General features: G+C 49.0%; 3 protein-coding genes and 1 pseudogene across 3 annotated transcripts; 3 read left to right on the top strand and 1 right to left on the bottom strand.

Moving 5' to 3' along the window:
* The first annotated feature begins 1,930 nt into the window (after positions 1–1,930).
* LOC123439211 (E3 ubiquitin-protein ligase SINA-like 7) lies at positions 1,931–3,835 on the top strand. The gene is made up of 2 exons (XM_045115951.1): positions 1,931–2,181; positions 2,446–3,835. The coding sequence occupies exons 1-2, from the start codon at positions 2,038–2,040 to the stop codon at positions 3,319–3,321; spliced, it is 1,020 nt and encodes a 339-aa protein (XP_044971886.1). The 5' UTR covers positions 1,931–2,037; the 3' UTR covers positions 3,322–3,835.
* Positions 3,836–10,701: 6,866 nt separating this feature from the next.
* LOC123441287 (putative E3 ubiquitin-protein ligase SINA-like 6) lies at positions 10,702–11,857 on the top strand. The gene is made up of 2 exons (XM_045117769.1): positions 10,702–10,851; positions 11,102–11,857. The coding sequence occupies exons 1-2, from the start codon at positions 10,702–10,704 to the stop codon at positions 11,855–11,857; spliced, it is 906 nt and encodes a 301-aa protein (XP_044973704.1).
* Positions 11,858–16,632: 4,775 nt separating this feature from the next.
* On the top strand, positions 16,633–17,910 carry LOC123441286. Its single transcript, XM_045117768.1, has 4 exons — positions 16,633–16,782; positions 16,877–17,290; positions 17,371–17,568; positions 17,654–17,910. The coding sequence occupies exons 1-4, from the start codon at positions 16,633–16,635 to the stop codon at positions 17,897–17,899; spliced, it is 1,008 nt and encodes a 335-aa protein (XP_044973703.1). The 3' UTR covers positions 17,900–17,910.
* Positions 17,911–21,171: 3,261 nt separating this feature from the next.
* LOC123441285 lies at positions 21,172–22,993 on the bottom strand (annotated as a pseudogene).
* Between the last annotated feature and the right edge of the window lie 1,359 nt (positions 22,994–24,352).

The following is a 24,352-nucleotide window of genomic DNA, read 5'->3' as shown; positions in this document are numbered from 1 at the left end:
CAGTGCTCTGCCGCTCCCTCGCGCGCCGCCACTGCTCCGCTACCGCTCCGCTCTCTCTCTCCCCCTACCTGTCGCGCCACCACCGCCCCAGCGCACCGCCACCGCTCCAGCGCCCCGCCCCCGACGCGCCACCATGCCGCCGCGTCGCCGTTCTGCGTCGGGCTACCGCGGCGTCCGCGAGCGCCCCAACGGCGGGTTGTAGGCCGAGATACGCTCCAGCGATCTCCGGCTTAGCCTCGGCACATACGACACGGCGCACGAGGCCGCCCGCGCGTTCGACGCGGCGGCGTGGCGCCTAGGCAGGCCGCGCCGCCAAATGAACTTCCAGGACGTCCACACGCTCCAGCAGGTGTTAGACGTCGCCCCGCCGCCTCGTGTAAACTCCGCACAAGATCGTGCGGAGCACACTCCTCAGTAGCGCCGCCTCCTCGTCGCCCAGGAGGACGAGCGGGTCATGGCGGAGTGGCGCCGGCGCCACACGGAGGATGTCGCCTACGAGCAGGATTACTGGGCAAGGCGCCGCGAGGAGGACACGCGCCAGCGCCGCGAGGAGCGGTTGGACAGGCGTCGGCGGAAGGCATTGGCGAGTGCGCAGGCCGACATCGTCAATGCAGGCGGGAGGTCCTTCTTCACTGAAGAAGATGAGCGTTGGTTCGACATCTGGCTGTCAACCTCTGACGACACCCACGACGATGATGATGGTGCAGATGATTGGAGCGACTGAGATTAGTTTTATGTTTTCGAACTATCTATCTATGTTTTCGAACTACCTATCTAGTTGCAATCTATGTAAAATAACTTTGTATCCTTTTTATTTTAATGCAATCTATTTATAAAAACGTTGTGCGCGCGCTGTATTTTTGCGCGCCGCTAGAGCGGCGCGCGCTCTGCATTATAGCGCGGCTGTTGGGGCCAGCGCCTATCCCCGCGCTAAATCAGCAGAAGCGCGCGCGGCAAACACATTTTTTAGACGCGGCGCGAAGTGCGGTTGTTGGAGATGCTCTTATGACAAAACGACTAGTAAGAACGATATATCCAAACCTCCCCTATAGCAGGCAAATATAGGCAACATTTGCAGGCTCAGGCCCAGCCCAGCCCAGCCCGCCCTTTCCTATCCCTTCTTCTTCACCACACGCAGTCACGCAGAGTTCATTGTCTCAAAAAACAAAAGTCACGCGCAATTCCTCTCTCCTCCTTCCAAACCCTCCGCGCCGCCGTCGGGCCGGCGCTCGTCTCATCGCCATCGGGCCGGAGATCAACGAGCGGGAGGGAGGCCGCATTCGAGGGCTCGCCGGCGGGCGATGGAGTAGGAGCCTTCTCCAGCGCCTGGGAGCAGAAGGGCCGCCGGAGCCGGCGACGGCACCGCCAAAACACTCGAGGTACGCTTTGCGTCCAGGAAGTATTTGACATGTGTGGTTGCCCATTCCCTCTCGATTGGGGACCTTCGCCGGAGCCGCGCACAACTCTGAACCGTGATAAATTATCTGCTTGTGCATCACTCCTGTTATTTCCCGTTTGATACCTTTGCCGATTGGATGAAGGAAATAAAGAAAAAACTTTCCCCTTTAATTCTGAACTATTCTTGCGTAACGAGAAGCTTGGAAGACAGGAGCAGATTACATTCATATGTAATTTTTGTTACATATGAATAAAACCAGAGCTGAATTGATCGATTTGGTTTCTTCCATGCATGTCGAGTCAATTCTGTTATTTTCTCTTGATACTTCTGCTGAATTGATCAAGGAAACAATGCAAGAAAGCTCAAATGTTCAATCTTCCTTTTGAAACAGAAGCTTACTGGTCAGGAACATGTTGCATTTATATGTGAAATCCTATTACTGCCCCCTTTAGATGATTGTGTTGTTGTTTTTCTTTCTCTAAATTCGTATCACATCATGACTCTTGTCCATGTATTATTTGGAACAGGAACACGTACGGGGTGGTGAGGTTGTGTTGATCAGTTCGTTGGGAGACCCGAAGCTCTTGTAATAACAATATCAAGCAACCTAGTGCTAGTAAGTTTGAGTTTTCGTGGCGATGGATGGTCGTAGTTCCAACAAGAGACAACTGGAAGCTCAGCGAGAGGGGGATGCCAACGCTAAGAGGCACAACGTCGCCATGAGGTTGGAGACCCTTGACTGCTATGTCTGCTCTGAGCCCCTCAGACCTCCGATATTCCAGGTGAATGCACTGTGTTTATGCATATATTTTACTTGTCGTCAGACTCCAGCCTCTCGTAGTGCTCCGAACAAAACCAGAGCTTTGGTGAGTCTATCGTTGGCTGTAGTGCTGGTTCTCGAGGAAGAGTTTCTTATGACCATAATTAGCCATGGTAGACAAAATAATGAACTGTGCGATGCTAATTTATCTTATCGCTGTGTAGTACTTTGTTTTTCTGTTGCAAGTTATGCTCATGTGAGAAGCCTTTTTTTTTTCCTCTTCCAGTGTTCGTTGGGACATTTCATATGCTTGTCTTGTCGAAGCGAGATCCTGGACAAGAAGTGCCTCTTGTGCTCTGCCGTAACTTCCTTTGAGCGCTGCTTTGGGATGGAACATGTCGTTATGTCAGTCACTGTTGCTTGCTCCAATGCCAAGTATGGATGCGCTGAGCAGATCAGCTACTACCAGAAGGAAGAACACGAGAAGGTGTGCCCAAACGCCCCATGCTTCTGCCCAGAGTCTGGCTGTGGCTTCGCTGGCTCAACAATGGCCCTCCTGGGCCATATGACCGGCAAGCACAAGTGCCCGTTATCAACCTGTGATGATCCTAGCTTGGTGAATGCTTATCTCTACCTGGAACCAGGCTTACGCGTTCTGCACTGCCATGAAGACGGACAGTTTTTTCTGTTCAGCATGGCATCAGAGCCTTTTGGGCATGCCATCTCTGTCGTCTGTGTACAACCTCGGGTGACAGAACCCAAGTTCACATGTGATTTGTACTACGACAGCTCGACAAATGGTGACTCTCAGAAATCTTATTGCAAGATAAGAAGCTCTTCACTGTCTGATGGGCTGCCAATGGGATATGATCTGATTGTGCCCAAGGGCAAGGTATCTGATGAAGGAGATGGCATCATGCTCAGAGCCACCATCCGTGGAAAGCGCAAGGTCTTGTATGATTCTGATTCTGATTCTGATTCTGATTCTGATAAAGCACCTTCAGGTCGCAGCAAAGGGAGGGGCCCGAAATCAGATTATTCTGATGCTAATCATGAGCGACCCATACCTTTGGCTGCCAGATTGATTCCTGATTATTCTGAGTCTGAAGATGAACGACCCTTAGCTGCCAGATTCTCCAAAATTCGTGGTTATGAACGCTGAAGGTTGTGGACATACACTTTGGTTCCAGGACATATATGCGAGTCTCAAGATCTCAGACCTTCTGGTAGCACGACTGTTTTAGTGTAGTTACTTCTGTTTTGGCATTTGATGTACTGTCGCAGGGCCGTGTGGCTCTTGCTGATATATTAGGAAAATGCTGGGTTAGTGCTGCTGGATGGTATATTGCTAACGAATTTCTGAGCTACATTTTGGTGATGCGAAGGGGCCCCTCTTGTCGGAGGTTGGATATATCAGCGGGATTAGTCTTAAAAGTAAGGTCCATGAAAAGGTGCCACTCATGCAGAGCATAGAGCTTCTTTCCCCTGAATATGGTGTTTGCCAGTCAAATGTTTTTCTGTTTTCTTTGAGAATACTTGATAATTGCACTAAGACATGTAGGAGTAGCAGTAGTACATTAGTTATATTAACTGCTTGGTGGCTGCTATTTGAGCTGTTGCACTTTGCGTCTGTTTATGAGGAGATTACTTTGAGAGTGGAAGATTATTTCATATAAGCCTTCCTTGTTCTTCTGCGAATCAGTTTCATGTAGATCTATCGTCAAGCCTTTTCCCTATGCTATGATCAAGTTGGATCAAGTTGCTGCTGCTGCTGCTGCTGGCAACACCTTTTTTCCCGCCTAGGATTGCCCTGGTGAAAAACCTGCCCTCCAGTGCACAGCACGCCAAACCAAACTCCATGTGGGATGTCCAAAAACGTGAGCTCCTAATCACGAATGCTTCCGACGTTCAGTACGTAGGTTCTGGTTGATCTTAAAAAAGACGTTGGTAGGTTCTCGTTGATCCTTGTATCGAGTACGGCCGACAGCCAGGGCCGAGGGCCATCCGGCGAGAGACTCGTAACGGCAGCGGTGGCACAGTAGGGCGTGCCGTGCAGGACAATAGGGCGGCACTACGCAGTCTAGGGTAATTGGAACCAGCCGATCGGCAGCTCGTCATGTGCTAGCTTTTCATCTTTCTCTACTTATACTCTAGGGTTTTGGATTGTGGCAACGATTCATTAAAGATCAAGGAATATAGAAATTGATTCAGTGTATCATTGTGGCAACGTCAAGTGTTGTAAGGTTATTCTCTGCAATATATTTCATGAAGCATAATCAACCATGCACAGGTTCAATTCCCGCCGTTCGTCCATCGCATTATTGCAAATTTCCAAAACACATTTTATGAATGTGTGATAATCTTGTCACTAAGATAGAAGAAGACCATATAGCTACCACAGAACTAGCGTTTCCTCCCCTATTCTGTGGCAGCCATGCCAAACTCTCCCCTTCATGCTTTGCGAGTGAGCCCGTAGAATCGCCTCCCCTCTGTTGGCCGCTCCGATGTCCAATGGCCGGGAGGGAAATTATGGTTTCTCCGCTCTGGTTAATAGTTTAGGTTAGGGTTGCAGCTCTCGGGTGGATGACTTTTTTTTGAGTTTGTCTTTTGAATTTCGAGGCTCTTAGAGTTCTTCCATCAGGACATAGTTGACGGAGCTTCAACATAGTTTCCTATCATGTACTTGTGCAGTGAGTTCAAGATTTCTCGTCATCTAGCAAGATTTGGTGTCAGTTGCTTCAGGTCTATTCAATGGTTTAATAGAAGTAAATTACAGAAAACATCGACATTAAAGTCTAGGGTTGTAGAAACCACACTTCTACAATTTGCTGTCAAAAACGACTAATTTGCTGCAAAAAATACTATTTGACTGATTTGGCCCATTTGATGATGATTACAACAGATCGATTCGACTTTTGTTGATGTAGCGTAACGGTTCGGGATAGACGTCACTAAACTTTTATTTTATCAAAAGCTCCTTAAAAACATAATAGCCAAACCACCCCTCCCCATGCTGCTCACTACCCTATGGGCCTAACCACTACCCTGCCGCCTGCAGCTATTGCCCCCACCATGGGCAAGCCTGCTCCCGTACCTCTACTCCGCCCGAAGCCATCAGATGTGCCACTTCAGCAGCGGGTCCGTCCCATGCGTCGCCCCAAGCCCGTCCCTATCCGCCAATGCAGGACCCCCGATGGCGCCCATTTCCACCTGAGCATGACCATATGAAAGCATCTCTAGCAGACCCCGTATAAGTGATCAAACCCGTAAAAATTTTGCGTTTTACAATTTTGGTCGTAAAAAGTGTGCAGAACAGAAACCGTAAAAGTGGTCCAACCCGTAAAATTTTGAAGGAGCACGGTAAAGCCACACCCAAAACCCTATTTTTTGAAGGTTGGAAGGCCGATTCGGGGGGGGGGGCGTATACCGGTCAAACCTCGTCAGAGCAAACACGTCGCCGCGGAGTTTGTCGGCATCCGTCCTAAAATTGTCGGAATTCATCATGCAAGCCGAGAAAGGCCACTGAACGCTGCAATCGATCGCCGTCGGTTTGAATTGGATGAGCTCGACCTCGCCATGGCCTCCCATGACCTCAGCCCGGCCGTCAAAATCCTACCAGCGCGGCAGGCAAAGGGGCACGGCTCGGCCGACGCAGCTGGCAACAGAGCAAGTCGACGACGACGGAGGCGACGGGGCATGGCCGGCGGGCAACAAGGCGTTGCGGGCGAAGCTGGACGCAACCGACGTGGTGATGGGGCGTAGCCGACGGGCGACGGGGCACGGCCGACGGGATTGGACGCGACCGACATGGCTGGCATGGCCGGCTGGAGGAAGGGGCAGAGGCCGCCGGATCAGAGGAAGGAGCTCTTTACCGCAGTTTTACAGTTTCTATTGTAGTTCCTATTCGGACGTAGCTAAAACGGACCCTTAAAAAGCCTTTTTTACCCGCATCCCAGTTTTAGAGTTCGTGTTTTTACATGGTCTAGAGATGCTCTGAGGTCGTCGACCTGCATCTCAGCCGGCCACAGCGCTAGGGGCCCTCGAGACCACCCTCCTGCACGACCCAGACGAGATCGTCGACCCGCTCCTGAAGTGGCTCATCTGTGGCGGGTTTGGCCATGGCATCCTTCCTTCATCGTAAAAACAACAGTGTTGCAGAGAGCACAGGGTGCTCTCTCCATTGCAGCAGCCGGTGTTCTTGCAAGTTTTCGAAACAACAGTCTTGTTGCGGGAATACATAAAAGAGGCAGTAGATGTTGGGTCCTATTACAATGGAGGTTTTGCAACATGGGACTTTTTACAGAAAAATATAGAAGAACAAATTTTGCATCAAGGGTCTTGTTGCAGAAAAATAGAGATTTTTTTTGCAACATCGATCGTGTTGCGGAAAATTAGAGAAGAGAAGATTTTGCAATAGAGGTCTTGTTATAGTAAATTAGAAAAGAATAATTTTTGTAGCATGGCTTTCGTTGCAGAAAGTTAGAGAAGAAGAGAGTTTGCAACAAGACCACTGTTGCAGGAAATCAGAGAAGAAGAAAGAACGGCACATCTCGTATAATTGAACGGCTCACGAGGCGACGGATCTTTTAGAAAAATCCGCATCCGACATGTAGCACGGCCTAAAAGATCAGCTGGGTCGCTAGCCGCATGTAACGTCATCAAATGGATGACGGGCATCTTAACTTTTGCAAAATAGATTATGTTGCATATTTTTTTTACGTCAAATATCACGTTGCAAAAATGTTTGTAGATTTTTTTCCAACAAAATTTGTTATAGAACATTTTCTGAAACAAGGATCGTGTTGCGGAAACATGTGTAAATTTTTTTGCAACAGAGTTTGTTAGATAATATTTGTTGCAACAAATATCGTGTCCGCGAAACATTTGTAGAATGTTTGTTTGCAACAGAATTTATTATAGAATACTTGCTGCAACAAAAATTATGCTGCAAAAATATTTATAGAATATTTTCTATGTGTCATTACCCATTGCAATAGAAGCAATGTTCCAGAGTCAACTTTGCAACAATGGTCGTGTTGCAGAGCCTTGCAACAGAGTTAATGTTGTAGAATTTTTTTGCAACATGACACTTGTTGTAGAAACATTTTGCAAAAAAAAAAAATGCTGCTAGCAGGTGTTCAACCCTATTGCAAGTACTAGTTGTACAAAAAAAAAGCACACCGGCTGATTCTCGTGAATATCGATGACAATTGGCGACATGTGTTTTTTCCTCAGATTTAACTCATAACCACACGGCCAAGTGTTAAGCATAGGAGGAGGCGGACGCGGAAGGGCGATCAACCGGCTAAAAGATAACGTTTCCCTTTAATTTACAGTCTTATGCTACTTTTTTTTTTGAGAGAGAACCACATGTTTCACTAATCGAAAAACAAGTTACAACAAGCAACACACGTGGAAACTAAAAGACAAACCGGGATAAAATGATTATCCTGAATTTGCAGACAAAAAACTAAGAGATCGAGAAATACAAAACGATCCCTATGGTTTCCTGCAACCACCATAGCGAACAGCCGCCGCCCAACTCCAGCGCCGCCGAGGACAACGCCGGAAAAGACGCCGAGCCTCCACCATCCCAAGATCAGAGAAAGCACCATCGCCAATGAGGCTTTGTGAGTCGATGAACAGGCCCGCTGCACGCAGCAAGGCACATGTCGCTGTGGCACGTCGACCGGGGGACGTCCCCGTGTTGTCTTGGACCAAGATTTGTCGCCTCCCATCGACGAAGTCGGAGAGGAACGGCAGATCCACCACCTCCGGACCGGCATCCTCGCTCTAGGAGAACCACCTCGCCCCGGCCGCCAGCGCCGTCGCGAATAACCACGAACGCCAGCGACAGACCGAGAAACAGATCTCGCCGGATCTGAAGAACGGCGAGAAGACCAAGCTGCCGGTCTGAAGGACCGAGCAGCACATGTTGCCATCAACTCCGAGACGCCGCCATGAAGGTCGCCGCCAGTGTGGGAATAGAGTTGAGGCAAATTTATTTGCCCGGACGCCGCTCCCACCACCCCAACGACGTCCTAAGAAAACACTAGACCAACCCTAACTACAAGCCAGCGTCGCAGCGCCGTGGTCCCCACCTCCTCACGTCGCCGGAGTGGGCAACGGAGGAGGCAGGGACCGGTGGCGGTCGGCGTCGCTGGGGGCAGTTAGATCGCCTCATGATCGCCTAATCCCTGGGGCGCGGGGCGGTTGGGCGTGCGAGCGGCTTTTCTTCAGTCTTATGCTACCTTGTGAGATGTACGAATCTAGTTCAGCCGCCCTTTGCATATTAGTTTTGTGGTTTAGAAGAAAAAAAAAGTTCTAACTCCCCGCTCTTTTTTTTTCAGGGGATCTCCTAGATCCCTGGATACTCTCAAGGTGTGTTTGGTTGCCTGAGTGGCTTTAGCCTGCATTGCACAAGGGATACTGGGTGAGCATGGCCTGGTTGGGTTGATGCAAGGATGAGCTAAGATGTGTGTTTGGTAGATTGTATGATATGGATGCACGAGAGATGTTAGATAGAACAGATGTTGTTTGGTACGCTGCAGCCGAGAGGAGATGTCGGTGGTAGAGACTCGATGGCGGCGGACAGGACGACCGGTGGCGTGACGAGATCCGACGAGCTCCGGCAGCAGGCGGGACCACCTCTCCTCCTGGCGGCGGTCGGGGGCGTCCTCCGGGGTGACCTCGGACGAGACCCTGGCCTCGTTCCCGCCGATGATGCCGGCCGGCGCGCGCGAGCAGGACGTGAGCCAGGACGAGCTGCGCCGCCACAGGGCCATGGCGGATGGAGGGGCGGACGGGGCTGTGATCTCTCTCCCCGAGAGCTCGTGGAAGCTTCCGAGGCGAGAGATGGGGAGGGGTGGGGGGGACGGGGGACGGATAAAGGGGATCGGAGGGAGGGAGGGAGACGACCAGCGGCGGCGGCGGCGAACCAGCCGACCGGCGGCGGCGGCGGCGAAACAGACGACCGTCGGCGGCGGCGGCGAAACAGACGACGGACCGGTCTGACGAGATGCACGCGAGAGGATTCAGACGAAGGCGGCGGCAGCGGCAGCGGTGGGTTGTGTGCTCGATAGAAAGAAAGGGGGAAGGAAAATACGTGATGCAAGCGCGGGCCTGGCTGCGAGATACGTCCGATTCCTGCGTATCCGCGAGCTTGGCTCGGAGGCCTCTTTTGCATCTGTCGGACCAGGCTGAGAAAGCCGTCCAGACCACCAAACACGCTCGATTTTGCATGCCAGGTGCGAGCCAGATGTGACCCGGGAAACCAAACACGCCCTCAACTTCCCGATGACTCCTCGATCGGTCCATGCGAGGTTTGAGGAATAAATCCCTCGGCGCTGCTTCATCTCCCCGCTCCCATCAACCATCGTGCTGAGATCAACGCGGCGCGCGGGACCGGTGGAGAGCTCGCCGGCATTCTTTCCTCGGTGGAAACCATGACCTTGAGGCCGGCCATGGCGACTAGGTCTTGGAGTGGATAGGCCCCGATCGAAGCGACCAGCAGGTAGCTCAGGTACGGCCGTACGTATCCTTCTCGATTCGGGACATTCCCCCATCGCAGGATCGCACTGCTACGTTATGGCAGTGCAAACTCTTAACCCTAATAGATTTCTTCTTTTACCTCTTCTCTGTCAGATTACTTGCATATGCGTTGTGTCAAGCTGTGAAGGAAAATCAGCTCAAATACTTTTTTCTCCATGAACAAGATGAGACAAAAATAGGTGTTGAATTGCAGTCCTTACTCCTTAGGGAATCTCTAACCGATCCCAAATAACCAGTTTGGGGAGGATAAATCCGGTTTTCCTTCTCTAACCAGGAACTAATTGGGCACCAAAAACGGTCAATTAGTGGAGTAAAAAGAAAAATTACTCCGCAGCAGCCGCGACTCCTAAATATACTCGGCCGACCGTGTCTATAGTGAGAATTCCCTGGGCACTTCACCTCGCCTCCCACCATCCCCAACACCCAATCCCCGCTGGCGAGCCCAACCCTCACACACATCCACTCCGACGATGGCCTGCCGCCGATATAATAGTCGGAGTCGCCCGCCGCCCATCCCCGTTCTGTTCCATGCCACGACGCACGGTTTTGTTTTAGCAAGTTTTCATGTAATGTAGTCTAATTTTTTTTAAGTTATGTAATATATATATTTCGAATTTGCACTGAATTTCACTTTAGTAAGTTTTATGTAGTAGTTTGAACCAAATTTGCGCCGAATTTGGGTTGATGCTCCACTGATTTTCTTTTTTACTTCGTATAAGTATTGGGGGTCAGTTAGAAACGCCACTTCGTCAAGTACCCTCTTCTATATTATTGGGGATCGGTGTTAGAGATGCCCTTAGAAGTTAGAACTTCTGTACATGTTTACTAGTTCTGCTGCTTTTACTTGGCTACTTTGTCAGTTCCATGCATGACTTATATCCATGTATCTTATGAAACAGGCGACCACACATTGAGATTGTGTTTCCCAGTAGGTTTGTGTCTCGGTTGAGTTTGCAAGCTAGTGAGGGTACGTCTTGGATGTTTGTTGGCCATGGAAGGTAGTAATGCTAATACTAACAAGAAAAAAGTTGAAGCAGAAGGAGAGGGAGAGAGCAGCAAAAAGAAGCTGAAGGTCACCATGGGGGTGGAGACCCTTGACTGCCCCATCTGCTATGGCCCCCTCGGGCCAAAAATATTCCAGGTAAATGCACTAGGTGTATATACATATTGACTTGCCTTCAAACTTGAGCTTTCATTTCATTTATATTTGATAAATCAATCATCTGATGGGTGCTACTTTGCGAAAGGTATTTCTTATGAAATCTTACACAATAGCTATGGTAACTGACATAATGAAATGTGTGGTACTATCCTATCGCATTGTCATGTAGTGTTTCAGTTCTTTCTTTCTGTCAAGATTTGTTCTCATGACGATCCTTTCTATTCCACAGTGCTCCGTGGGGCATTGTATATGCTTGTCTTGCCGTGAGAAGCTGGACAAGAAATGTCCCGTGTGCTCTATCAAAACTTCCTTCAAGCGTTGCTTTGCGATGGAACATGTCGTCCAAGAAGCCAAAGTTGCTTGCTCCAATAAAAAGTATGGGTGTGCCGAGGGGGTCATCTACTACCAGAAAGAAGAACACAAGAAAGCATGTCCAAGTGCCCCATGCTTCTGCGCAGCATCCGGTTGTGGCTTCGCTGGACCAACGAAGGTGCTCCTGGACCATTTCCTCATCCACCACAAGTATGCATCTACAATCCTCCCAGACTCCGGCACGGTGTCTCTTTGCCTACAGCCAGGGTTACATGTTCTGCGATACACCGGGACCAGCTACTTTTTCTTGCTCAGCATGGATTTAGAGCCTTTTGGACATGCCATCTCAGTCATCTGCATCCAACCAAACGTTAAGGAACCCAAGTTCAAATGTAATATGGAATACGATTGCGTAATGACCGGCTGTCATGAAAGTATAACCTGCTACATAAGAAGCTCTTCACTCTCTGATGGGCTACCGACAGTGTACGACTTAATAATTCCCAAAGGAAAGATTTCTGATGATCAAAATGGTATCATGTTTGAAGCCACCATTCTCAGCAGATCATGTCTTCAAGGAAAGGGTTCAGCTCCTGATCTTCAAGGAACGCCCTATGTTAAAACTGCTAATACCGCCGCCGTTACTGCTGATGAGGAGGAGGAACGGGCCTGACATGTACTCTTTGACAAAGGCCATGTTCTTGCTATTTCTGAATTCTGATAATACTGATGATGATTATGATAAGTCTTGGCAGATCCCGTCTTCAAGGAAAGGACCTGCCTGCTGCTCTTCAATGAAGGCCCTGTTCTTCTGATATAGACCTTTAAGTTTATATTGGACTGGCCATGCTCTTTAGCGTGGACTGGCTATTAATACACCTGGCTTTCACCGTTCTGTTTCTTGGATATGTATGTTGAGGGTCATTATAGTCTTGAGTATCACAGTTCTAGAGCATGGCTGCGGCTCCGTGAACACATTAGTGGGCTGCATGTGTGGTGATGCATCTGCAAGGGTAACCTTTGGATGATACAAATCCGAAACAGATAAACGTTATCCTAAGTTAAAAAGACATTGCAGTTGTTTTATCAATGTGTCTCCTAGAAAATAGTTTAGTAGGTCTAAATATATGTTACTAACTCCATTCCATGATTCTTGTCATGGTTTTAATTCAAATCCAACTTTCTCCGCATTACAGACATACCTTTTGCAGTTATTTGGTATCGAACACACTTCCTCAATTTTTCATTTTTCCCGGATCACAAGGTGCCCAATCAGATATCTGATCATCTTGAAGAAGAAATAAATCCTAAGATAATTTCAAATGAATTTAATTTGTGATGGTGCCCAAGGGCAAAGGTTGCCGATGAAGGAAATGGTAGTGAGTCTCAAGATCTCAGACCTTCCGGTACAATGGTTGTTTCAGTGAAGTTTCTTCTGTTTCGGCGTTTGAATTGCGCCACAGTGTGAGTGAACTGTTGCTGATGCGACAGGAAAATGTTGGGAGTAGCTCATTTCCAAATCAATCGACTTTGAACCACCTTGCAGTAGTTTTGTTTGCATTGGTAGCAGCATGCATCAATGGTTTGCTCTGGGCCTATGAGGTTGCAGTTATCAGCAGGGTGGCTATCAGAGCTTGATTAATTGGATGCCACTAACCTTATGCAAGCATTCGAAGAAAGAAGTAATTTCCCCACTGAATCTGGTAGCGGCCAATCAGATGTTTGAAATTGTGTAATTCCAAGTGGTAGTTAATTAACTTCTTGGTGGTTGCTCTCTGCTTCAATATGGAGTTGTTGAACTTGAAATGTCTAGCTACAGTAGTGTCTGTTTATGAGGTGAAAAACTTTGCCGAGTGGAAGAAGATTCATGCAGCTTATTCTACGAATCAGTTTCATGTAGATGTATTGTCAAGCCTATTCTGTATTGTACAGACAGAATGGGTCTGGTACTATGAAAAGGTATTCGGAGGGCAACATTATGCTAAAAAGCTGATGTAGAAACCACACTGCCACATTGTTAGATGTGTATAGTCCCTTGTATGTATATCTTTATTATATAAGGAGTTTCTTGCACTTTCGCCACATGTATATGTACTGCTCTTTGGCCCCTCCGCTGCTCATTTCTCCAACATGGTATCAAATATCTGGTTGTCTCTCCCGCACGCTTCAGCTCCGTGCGCGCTCTACCTCCCCCGTCTCAGCCGCTGTTGCTAGTCGTCGTTCCTAGTTCCGGCCGCCCCCTGCCCAGCCTCGCTCGCCGCCGGCCGCCCCTGCCCAGCTCCGCTCGCTATCGACCGCCCCTCCCCCGTCGCAGCCACTGCTGCTTGTCGGCTTCTCTGGCTCGGCCTCCATCGGATCCGCCGTCGGCAGGCCGTCTCCCGCTCGGCATCCATCGGATGCACCACCGGATGGCCGCCTCCAGCTCGGCCTCGCCCGGATCCGCCGCCGGCTGGCCGTCTACCGCTTGGACTTGCCCGACTTCGTTGCTAGCCGGCTGCCTCCTGCCCTCGTCCGGCCGCACCTGCTGGCTGCCCGCCTCTGGCTTCGCGGGTCGGTCGCCCCCTGCCAAGCCTCGACGCTGGCCAACCCTTGTTCGGCTGAGTCTACTGCATCCGGCGCTCGCATGGTAGCCGCAGTCACCCTGCCGCTCTTCGCTCGGGCTGATCCAGATCGGGATCGGTTGGGTTGACTCTCTGAGAAAAAAAAAGAAAAAAGAGAGAGAGAGATCCGCTTGTCTTCTTCAAGCTATGTCGATGTTCCTCGATGCTCGATGATCTTCGACGGCACCAACTATGCTGAGTTTGTTGGTTTCATGCTATCCACATGCGCGGTCTTCTGCTGTGAGGCATTCTCTCTGGTGAGCTCCTTTGTCTGCCATGCCCTATTGATCCCGTGGCTCCTACCCCGCCCGTGCCGCCTGTTTTGGGTGCTGATACTTCCCAGGCTGATCGGGATGCAGCGAAGGCTCTAGACGATGCTGCAGTCGGTGCTTATGATCAACAAGGATCAGCTTATTCAGATGCTCTTTCTACCTACTGAGATGATCTGTCTGCTTATACTCAGTGATGCAATGATCATGCTCGGGCTACTGTTGTTCTTACTGCGAGTGTCCTCCCCCAGTTTGCCTCGGAGTTCATGGGTCTCGACATTGTTGCGGCAATGTGGTCATATTTCTGTCAGTGCTATCAAGTATCACCCCTCTGCTTATGCTCTCTACTTATCTTTGGTGCGTCAGGAGCATGCTCTTCAGCAAGGTGACTCTTCTATTGATGAGTTCTACACACAAAGTTGCACCATTTGGCGCCAGCTTGACTCTCTTTGGACAACTGTTTGTAGCTTGTCGTTGTTGCCAGACTATTCATAGGATTTGAGATATATGCATCTCATTTCCTATTACTTTTTTCCTACTATATGAACAAAGAAGGCCTAAGTGCACTAAATATTGTCATCTTACCGACACCTTAGTGCAACATTTTGAGTATCTGTCTGCCTCGTCTAGAGTTCTCTTTCACCTTTATGATAAATCATATAGTATGTCACTCAATGATTTTTTTTTTATATTTGTAAATTCCATATTGAGATCCATTCGATAAGCTGCGGAAGGTTAAGTATGATGCATTCCTTAGTAGCATTTGTAACGGGGAAGATAGAGATGTGATGCATGCCAAAATTAGGAGTATCCAATTTCCTATTATCCATTACCTTGCAATATTTATTGGGAGATGTTTAGCCGGTAAGCATGATCTTAGCGTGACTAGTGCACCTGATTTGAGTATTCTTCATGCTGCCGTGTATAGTTTTAGAGATCTTAATTTTCGGTTCAAATTTAGGCTGAAGATGGGTCACTACGAAAAAAATGACATCCGTCGGTTTATGTTAGGCCATGTTTACTGTCCGTATTGACCGAAATGAACAGGGACGCACAAAATGGGTAGACACGTGAACTTGGCCTTATTGCCGTGAGCTGGCTTGGAGAAATAATCTGGTTTTTTTATATTCTGGTTAATCACTTTGCATTTAGAAAAAAATTGTAATTAGTTATTTTGGTGATCAAAGGAGTGGATAGCAGACAGCTGGTCCATTTTTCGAAATAGGCTTTTGCCCCGCTATATAGATATAGCAACCACCAGATACAACATTCGGAACACCGCTGAGGCGGACAGCACAAGCACGCCAAAAAGAAAATACAAGAGAAATTAAGAGAAAAAAATGCCAACAACGCCGGATCAACGAAAGCTACTACTCCCCGCGACCGCTGTGCCCACCGAAAATAACCACCACGCTCCAAGGCCACCGAGTTGTCGTGTACCAAGCACCACCTTCAAGAAGGAATACGACGATGTCAACGCTGTTGCCCGGACGAATCTTGGGATTTCTCCCGGTACACGGAGGGTGGTGAGGTGAGAGGGTCACCCGACGCCCTTCAAGAAGGATGATGGCGCCCGCAGGCGTCACCGCGTTGATGCCGGCAAGATCCGACAGGGATTTCTCCCGACACCTCGCACCCGCCACCCAGGACCAACCTACGGCTCCACCACACCCGCCGTCCACCAACATGCACCAACACAGTCACAAGAAAGCCGCCGTCGTCTCACCACGACCAACGAAGCGAGGCCGGTCGGATCCAAACAAGACACCCGTAAACAAGGGCTGGCAGCACCGCAGCCACGAGGGAGGGAACAACCTTCACCGGCTTAGGCGGTAGCAGACCGGGCATAGCAGCAGAGGCACACCAGACCAAATGTCCAGCCAAGCCCAGAACGGGCCCGTGAAGCTCTGCCGCCACGCTGCAGCAGTCGCAGCACAGCAGCCGCCGTCCCTGTCGCGAGGAGCTCGCCAGAGCCACCGAAGAACAACCCACCACGGCCCCAAGCAGGCCCGCCCCGACCCAAATCGGGCCCCTAGGGCCTAGATCTGGGCCAGCCGGGCGCCGCCGGCCGCCGCATGCCAGGGCCGTCACCGCCGCCAAGGGGCAGCGCCTCCGCACCGGAGCGCCGCCCGCCGAGGGGCTCCGCCGCCAGAACCGCCTGCCCGAGCTGGGCTCCAGGCGACGGGGGAAGAAGGGGGCCGCCACCGTCGGGCTGCGGGGCGCCGCGCGGGCAACGCCCTGCCACGCCCGCCGGCGGCAGCGGCGAGGGGGAGGGGAAGGGGAGGGGAGCCGCCCCGGTCGCCTCCCTCGGGGAGGGCGATGCTGGGGGCCGCGAGGGGGACACTCGAGCGACAGAGCGGTTGTCTCTGGTGACTTCTCTCTTGCTTCGCTGGTCCATTTCTTGGGTCTGGGAAAGTGGGAAACCGAATTAAATCATGGAAGACGAAACAAGCAGAGCCACTCCCCCATGCAGCACTAATGACGTTCAGAGCCTCTCCATCTTCGACCCACCTCTCCATAAACACATACATATTCGATCGGCCTCACCCTCAAGCCTCAACTCGCTCACTGCAAGATCGATGGAGAAGAACGCCAGTCCCGACACAATGATCCTCAAAACGGACCGTCCAGCGGCCATCCCCGCCGCCGCGGTGATCACCGTGGACGTCGATCCGGAGGCTCTCAACTGCCCCAAATGTCTCCATCCCCTCGAACCTCCGGTGTTCCAGGTATATATGTACCTCTGTTTGCACCAAAGTACCGCTGCCTAAAACCATTGCTGGAAGACCTCTCTAACTAGCACAATTTGTCACGCACGCACAGTGCGCGGCCGGCCATGTCCTGTGCTCGACCTGCCACGGCGACCTCCCGGACAAGGACAAGTGCGTGTCGTGCTTCGTCAACTCCGGGTTCAGCCGGTGCTTCATCCCAACGAGCTACGGCCGCTGCTTGGCCATGGAGCGCGTGCTGCAATCCGTCTGTGTCGCCTGCCCGCACGGCTGCGCCGCCGCCAAGATGCTCTACCACGAGAAGGCGGAGCACCAGAAGACGTGCGCCGGATCATCGACCACCGTGGAGCAGCAGGCCGTGCTCCTGCAGCAAGGTCCCCCCGGTGACTGCAGCTACGAGCTTGTTTTGCCCAAGGTTCTGCCGTCCTCACGGGCCAGCGTCACCGTCACCATCACCGGCGGTGACGTCGGGAAGAAGAAGATCTCCGGGAGTGGCAAGGGATCAATGGTAAGACGCATGGGGTCACAAGCGCGGGGATTTTGTTCTGGGTGACTGTTACTTATAAGCGTACGTACGCATTCATGCAGGGATCGTTGGTGAGGATGGGCCCTTGCGGCGGCATCGGTGGCAACGTCAAGGAGACGAGCATGTCGGACGTCGACCGAATCGTCCAGGTCGTCGTCCGACATGGCAACGCCGTCGACGCCATTTCCGTCATGTACGAGCGGAAGGGAAAGGAGGCTTGGACCGACAGGTGGGGTGGCGGAGGCGGCAACACCTGCCTAGTAGGTATCCCGTCCCCATTGATTTCCATGATCTCGTGACTAGCATTGGTCTCTGTTTGAACCTACTTTGTTTCTGCACGTGCAGTTCAGTCTGCAGCAGGACGAGTACCTGACGAGCGTCCGTGGCCACTACGGCCAGTTCAATGGCTTTGTCGTCGTAAGGTCGCTGACGTTCGTCAGCAACCTTCGCAGCTACGGGCCGTTCGGGATGGAGGACGGCGTGCCATTCGCGCTCCACGCCGGCGCCGGTGGCAAGATCGTCGGCTTCCACGCGCGATCCGGCCAATTCCTCGACGCGATTGGCACCTACGTGAAGATGGACGATTATTGAACACACGCATGGTGCATGCCAGATCTGATTGGCACCTACACGACTTCAACATACTAGATGCTGATTCTGAATTATCCAGGGCGTTTGTTTTGCTGATGCTGGTTGATGGTTGATGGACGTTTGTTTTGCGCATGCTGCTATGTTTATCATGGTTTTCACCTTCAGTCAGATTTCAATGAAATTCACTGAATGTTAGTAATTTTCATTGAAATGCTTACTTTCGATCAAAATATTTCAGCAATTTCAGTAATAGTATACATGAATTTAGATATTTTGCAAAATTATCATGAAATTAATGTAAGTGAATATTTTGGTCCTATAACTGAAATTTTATGAATTTTGGTAATTTTGGTTGGTGCTGAAATTTTCAAAAAACTGAAATTGAAAACCATGTATATATGTTATTCGTGCCATGCATGATAACTGTAAAGCTAGAACAAATAGTCACCATCTTCTTATATCGTGTCTTGTCATGGTAAGTTACAAGATAGAATAATATTTGTAGAATAAAGGAGTAATGCTACAATAACAAGAGAATACTTAATTTTTCTACAAACAAATTGTTGTGAAGAATTATACTAGTAGTAGGGGAATGAAAGGGCCGACCTCAGTTGAATTCAAATGGTGGGAGAGGGGTAGTTTGAAAAGTTAATTGAAATGTTTGTAGATTTTTGTATTTAAGGGCTCTACTTTTTTTTAAAAAAAATTAGGGGCTCTACTTAGTAATGCTACACTCAGGACGAGCAGTTGAATTTGGTAGGATGAAGGGGGGAGGCGACTTTCCCACATTCCAAATTCAAGGGTTGCGGTAAAGTACCTGCACCAGTTCGTTTTGGCCTAGGTTTAGAACTGTCTTCAACGGGTTGTGTAGATATAAATTGCATTAATTAGGTGTTTCTTTAGGACAATAAAAACACGATGGGTCTGCCCTTAGCTTATATACAATCCATAATAATGCTAGACCTATAAAATCTACAAATGTTTTGGGGTTGTAACTCCAAAGAATAATAGGTCAGTTTGGTGTGTAACATGACCTTCGTGCTTGAGCATCATACGGTTTTTGCATGATCAGGGTAGTGTGGCGCGAGTTTTTTGGGTTTGGTTGGGTAAAGGAATCGATGTCCTAGGTAATGGCATAGGAGCACCCAACTGCTCCACCCCTTTTATCTCCCACGACACAAGCGCTTCACTACCTAGCGATCCCTCCAGGTTGTTTTTTTTGAGATGTATTCATGATGTAAATTTAATTTAATACTATGATTTTTTAAGTCTACATTAAATGCAACTCGGGCCTTGTGGCAACGGATTAGGTTCCACAACAATGTGTCGAGTCCACACACTAACACGTACTAGTTGATCGCCCGTGCGTTGCCACGGGACATCATACCCTACGAACAGGACAAACGCTCATGCGTAGGTGTGCGTTTCTCTTATATGGTATGTTAACATTTACGATGACATGATATGTTACCGCGTTTATGTTGTGTCTCTTGCTTTTTGTATGGATTAATAACACTCATGAATGGTGAGTTGTTTCTCTGAAAATTCATAATTTGTATTAACCAAACAATTCAAACCAATGCTTCATGTATTTTCCAAACCTGAATTTATTGTAATAACTCATCAAAGGGAGTAAGGCAAAAGAACATACATTTGGGAAGATGATAAAAAGAGAAGTATATGTATATACGAAAACTACATGCCATCATATGTATATACGAAATTTATTGTGATAACTCATCATAGCTCCAGATTTACCCAGAAACATCTCAAGTATATGTATATACGAAAACTACATGCCATCATATAAGGTACTATACAAAAAATTGAAGTCCTAATGACCTTCACTCTCAAGTAGTATGAGCTAGCAACTCTCTTTCCCTCTATCTAGTTCTAAATATGAACAACTGAGTAACAAAAAGCATGTGATTACTCACTCTCCTCATCTTTACATATCTTTTTTGTATAACTGTAGTAGAAATTGAGCCAATAGCAGCAATCATGACATATATAACATCTTCCCTTGAAAACGGAAACAAAATCTAATAGGTTCATGCTCAATCTTGAATTACAGACCAAACCATAGTCAAATTTGTACGCAAAACAAGACTGGATTGACTGGTCTTAGATACCTCGACTTTTTCCACTGTTGTTTGAAATCCTTGGATATTTTTTCTTTATATAAGCACAACAGATAATCAGCTGAATAATGGAAGTGGGCATATTATTCTAGAATGCTCCGAATAATTCTAGATGGCTACATGTTATTACATTCTTTTTCTAGTGCCTACATCTTGTACTTACAAGAATATATGATCTATCTGAAGTAAAGTATGTACATTGAATATAATGATATCTGAATTATTTTACGCATTAAGTACTTTGCTCCAAATTTAGTATCCTTGATTGTGTGGGAATCAGGATAACAACGAGTTACTCGAGAACGAAAAAGGCAGAAGCAGCCTTACATGACAGATAACCTTTGCTATGACATCATAGATGATATTTGCTTTGGCCCAACCTATTCGTAAAAAGAAATATCAGTAACAAGATAAAAAAAATAACAACAACAAAAATGGCATAAGAAACAACCGAAGGGTGGTGGTTCCAGGTGCGATGTAGGTTTTTTATTGAACTATAATCGGCTGGTTTATCGTCTGGTTTATGGAGGGATTGAAAAAAATCGGTGAAACGGTGGAAAGGCTAGCGGTAGGAGGGGGATCGCTCGAGGTCGAACCATCACGAAGACGGCAGATCCCCCCTTTCTGACTGTTCATGAACCAACATACTCGAAGAGCTAGGTGTGATCGTCCATGAACCAAAAAACTGGAAGCACACTATTATGGGAAAAAGTCTATGTAGGTGATAGCATCCAAGATCACTAATATATTGTTAAGCGTCTATAGGTTTTCAGATGAACACATTCCAGTCTTACCTATATTCCTATAACTCTGCGTGATTAACTGAATATGTACCAGCAGGCCAATAAAAATGGCACCTACAACACCATAAAGGTAGCACCAAGCCAGAGACCCGGACTATAGTTTGTGTCAACATAAGTTCGCAAAATGTCAAGTTCAGTCTGCATAAACGTCTTTCCTCTCTTATAAGATTTCACACAAGTAATGGGTATGTTCTTATTTTATTCAATGATGATCTGAACTGTGCTGAAGAAAAGCTATCCTATGCTACAGCTTCACAAAAACTTCTCTCGTGAAGATATGTGTCATGGTAACTACATCACACTGCTTGAATATATACAATAATGGTAATACCTGAACTTGATAACATTCAGGGTTAATAGGTGTGTCGCTCTTACACTTTCTCTACATAGTGGGTCACACGGTTACTCTTTGATCATTTTATCAATTACATTAAAAAGGTGGTTCTTAGATCTGTGCTTGCAGCTGACATGTAGAACCTCATCCGTATTTCCCATGTGTAATTACAATGCAAGGTACGTCCTTCTGAAAATAAGAGATGGTAAGTTACCACATTGCCTGATTGGCTCTTTTTTTTAAACAACAACAAAAAGTATGTTCATATAAACAGCTCGTCAGGGGATTGGTAGTTACTCACTAACTCCCTCCTCTTCAGTTTGTTCCTAGAACAGATAACAAATCTGACCTTGAGGGGCCAACGGCAACCCATAAATTTACTCCCGTATCCGTCCGCGAACAAGAGGGACCATTCCGAGGACACGGACGCGGAAAGACGCCGCATGCTCCTCATCTGACCGGCGGCTGCCACCTCATCAGCTTCGCGCCCGCCGCCGCTCACGTCCTACCCACCACCAGCACGACCACGACGAACACCAACCTGGTCGACCAGGACGCCGCGGCGAGGGGGTCCGGCCTGCGGCTGCCGGGCCTGAAGCTTGAGGGCGGCGACCTGGAGGAGGTGCTGAGCAGCCGCACCCCCGGGAGCTCCGCGCTGCACGGCGCGGCGACCTGGCCCGACCAGGGCGACGTGACGTCCACCCTGCAGTACGGTCTCGGCCAGGGAGACCTCTTCTTGGACAAAATTGCTGCAGGGGATTCCCCTACTGCGTTCCTTTTAAAACAAAGAAGATGAAATAAGGTATGAAAAGAACAGTAAAATGCAGTTCATTGACAGGAACAAATTCATACATCTTCAGTTATTCCGAGATGATCATGTAGAACCCTTATACCACCACCTTTTGAGGGCCTCCAGGAGTTCCGCTCCGCGCTCCTCGGCCAGGGGCCCGCCGCCCTCGCGCGCCCCCCGCTCGACCGCCTCGTCGCCGACTTCTTCGACCGAGCAGTCAAGGTGCTCGACCTCTGCAACGCGCTGCGCGACGGCCTCGACCAGCTCCGCCATCGCCGCCGCCGCGCCTTCACCGGGGACGACGGGCTCACTGTTTCCGTCGTCAAATTTCGGACCAAACAGTAGCTACCCGCCGCCGTCGGCACCGGCCACCGCATATCCGCCACCGCCGCCGTCGTGTACGGCCTGCCCGGGTCCTCCGGCTCCACCGCCGTGCTATTACTCACATCAACCGCCGGCGCAGGGCTTCCTCTTGTGCCCGGACAGCGGCGGCTTGCCGGCGGACACCAGGCTGCGGCCCTTGGACACACTCCCCTCGGCGGCGGTCACCGACGAGAAGAAGGACGTGGACGTCACGGACGTCGCGCCCAACATGGTCAGGTTCGGCTTGGTGAAGTCCAGTGTCAGGCTCTATGGCTGCGGGACCGGGGCGGCCATCGAAACCGGCGCCACGACGGTCAAAGGGGCCGGCCTGGACGGCTCGATGGCGAGAGGGCGCGGTGGGGAAGGAGGAGGAGCGACCAGAGCTGGAGGCGGCGGCGGCGGTGACTGGATGGGGCCGCGGCGGAAGCGGGCGTGGCCGGTGCGGTCGGGGATCTCGCCGAACAGCCGCTGGTGCTGCTGCTGCGGCGCCTTGGAGACGGCCTGGTCGGCGATCTCGCCGAACAGCTGATGGTGCTGCTGCTGCGGCGCCTTGGAAGAGACGCCTCTTGCGGTTGTGGAGGCGAGCAGGTCGTACAAGGGTGGCGTGCACGAGCTGCGTGACGGCGATCGAGGCGGGTGCCTGATGGCGATGGGATGGGCAGTTCATCGTGGAATACGACTGTGGGCGCGATGGCGGCGAGATCGAGAGAGAGAAGGGAGCGAGAGGTGGGGCAGACCGGGACAAAGGACGGGACGGGTTGTTTCCTTTTTTAATCGTGTGGAGGAAGGTTGCGAGGGAACGTGGGAACGTGGGCTGCTCCTGCGATCTTTTTGTGCCCGGGGTCAACGAGGGTTGCTGCTCCTCTTTTTTACCGCACGGGAAAGGTGGGATAGAGAGGTCGAACCATCGCTGGTTGAACCATCACGACGGCACATCCTGCTTTAATAATAGAGATGAGTCCACACAAGTGCTTCAAAGAGTTTTTCATTTTAGATTTTACTTTGCCAACACATATAATTAAGTTTAAGTTACTAATACTAGTTTGTATATTCAGCCTAAGATTTCAATATTTATCAATTTTGAGTTTCTAACCTGAACACAAATTTGACACAACATAAATGTACTTTAGAATATACAAAAAGAATTCAAACTACTTAGGTAATAGATTCCTTTTTTTCGTAGAAGTTTTGAATTCTAAATCTGCAAACAATATACACGTTCCTATTTTTAAATATCACTTTATTTAATAACTGGAATTACTCCCTCAATTCCAATGAATAAGGCACGTGCTTCCCAAAATCCAACTTTGACCGTAAATTGGTTTAGTGTCTTTGGAATTCAACGATATAAGTTTATGTGAGGGACTTCAGAATTATACCATTAGTAATTTATTTCCAATAATAATTCAATGATATAATTTTTGTCACAAATAATCCACATTTGGTTGGTCCAATTTCTGGTCAAAGCTAATTCCTTTTGGGATGTGTGCACATTTTATTCATAGGAATTCAGGGATAAGAACTTTTAATCTATATACAATCATGATCGAGTATGCTTTTTTGTCCTAATCCACATAAGCTAGCTTGAAGCTTTGGCATCACCATCTGTGTTGCACTATTAGAAAAAACCCTACAGACAGAAACTTAGCGGTAGCATGGGGTAGGATGCCCACCTACTGTTAAATATATAGTACGTAGTAGTGCGTGTCAGGACACCGCACTAGTGTTAAATTGTAGCTACAACATAGGCCGTGTCTCCCAGCTACTACCAAGTGGACCCCACAGTACCCACGGGAGAGGCCACCGTAGTAGCGTTGCCCGTCCCTCTACTTCTAAACAAATACTCCCTCCGTTCCTAAATACAAGACTTTTTAGAAATTCCACTATAAACTACATATGGATGTATGTAGTCATATTTTAGGATATAGATTCACTTATTTTGTTCCGTATCTACTATATAGTGTAATTTCTAAAAGGTCTTATATTTAGAAACGGAGGGAGTAGCAGTAGTACGGTCTTCTA

This window comes from Hordeum vulgare, chromosome 3H (genome assembly GCF_904849725.1).
Source record: "Hordeum vulgare subsp. vulgare chromosome 3H, MorexV3_pseudomolecules_assembly, whole genome shotgun sequence".
Classification (NCBI taxonomy): domain Eukaryota; kingdom Viridiplantae; phylum Streptophyta; class Magnoliopsida; order Poales; family Poaceae; genus Hordeum; species Hordeum vulgare.
The sequence above is the reverse complement of the archived record's forward strand: the minus strand, read 5'-3'. Positions and strand labels throughout refer to the sequence as shown.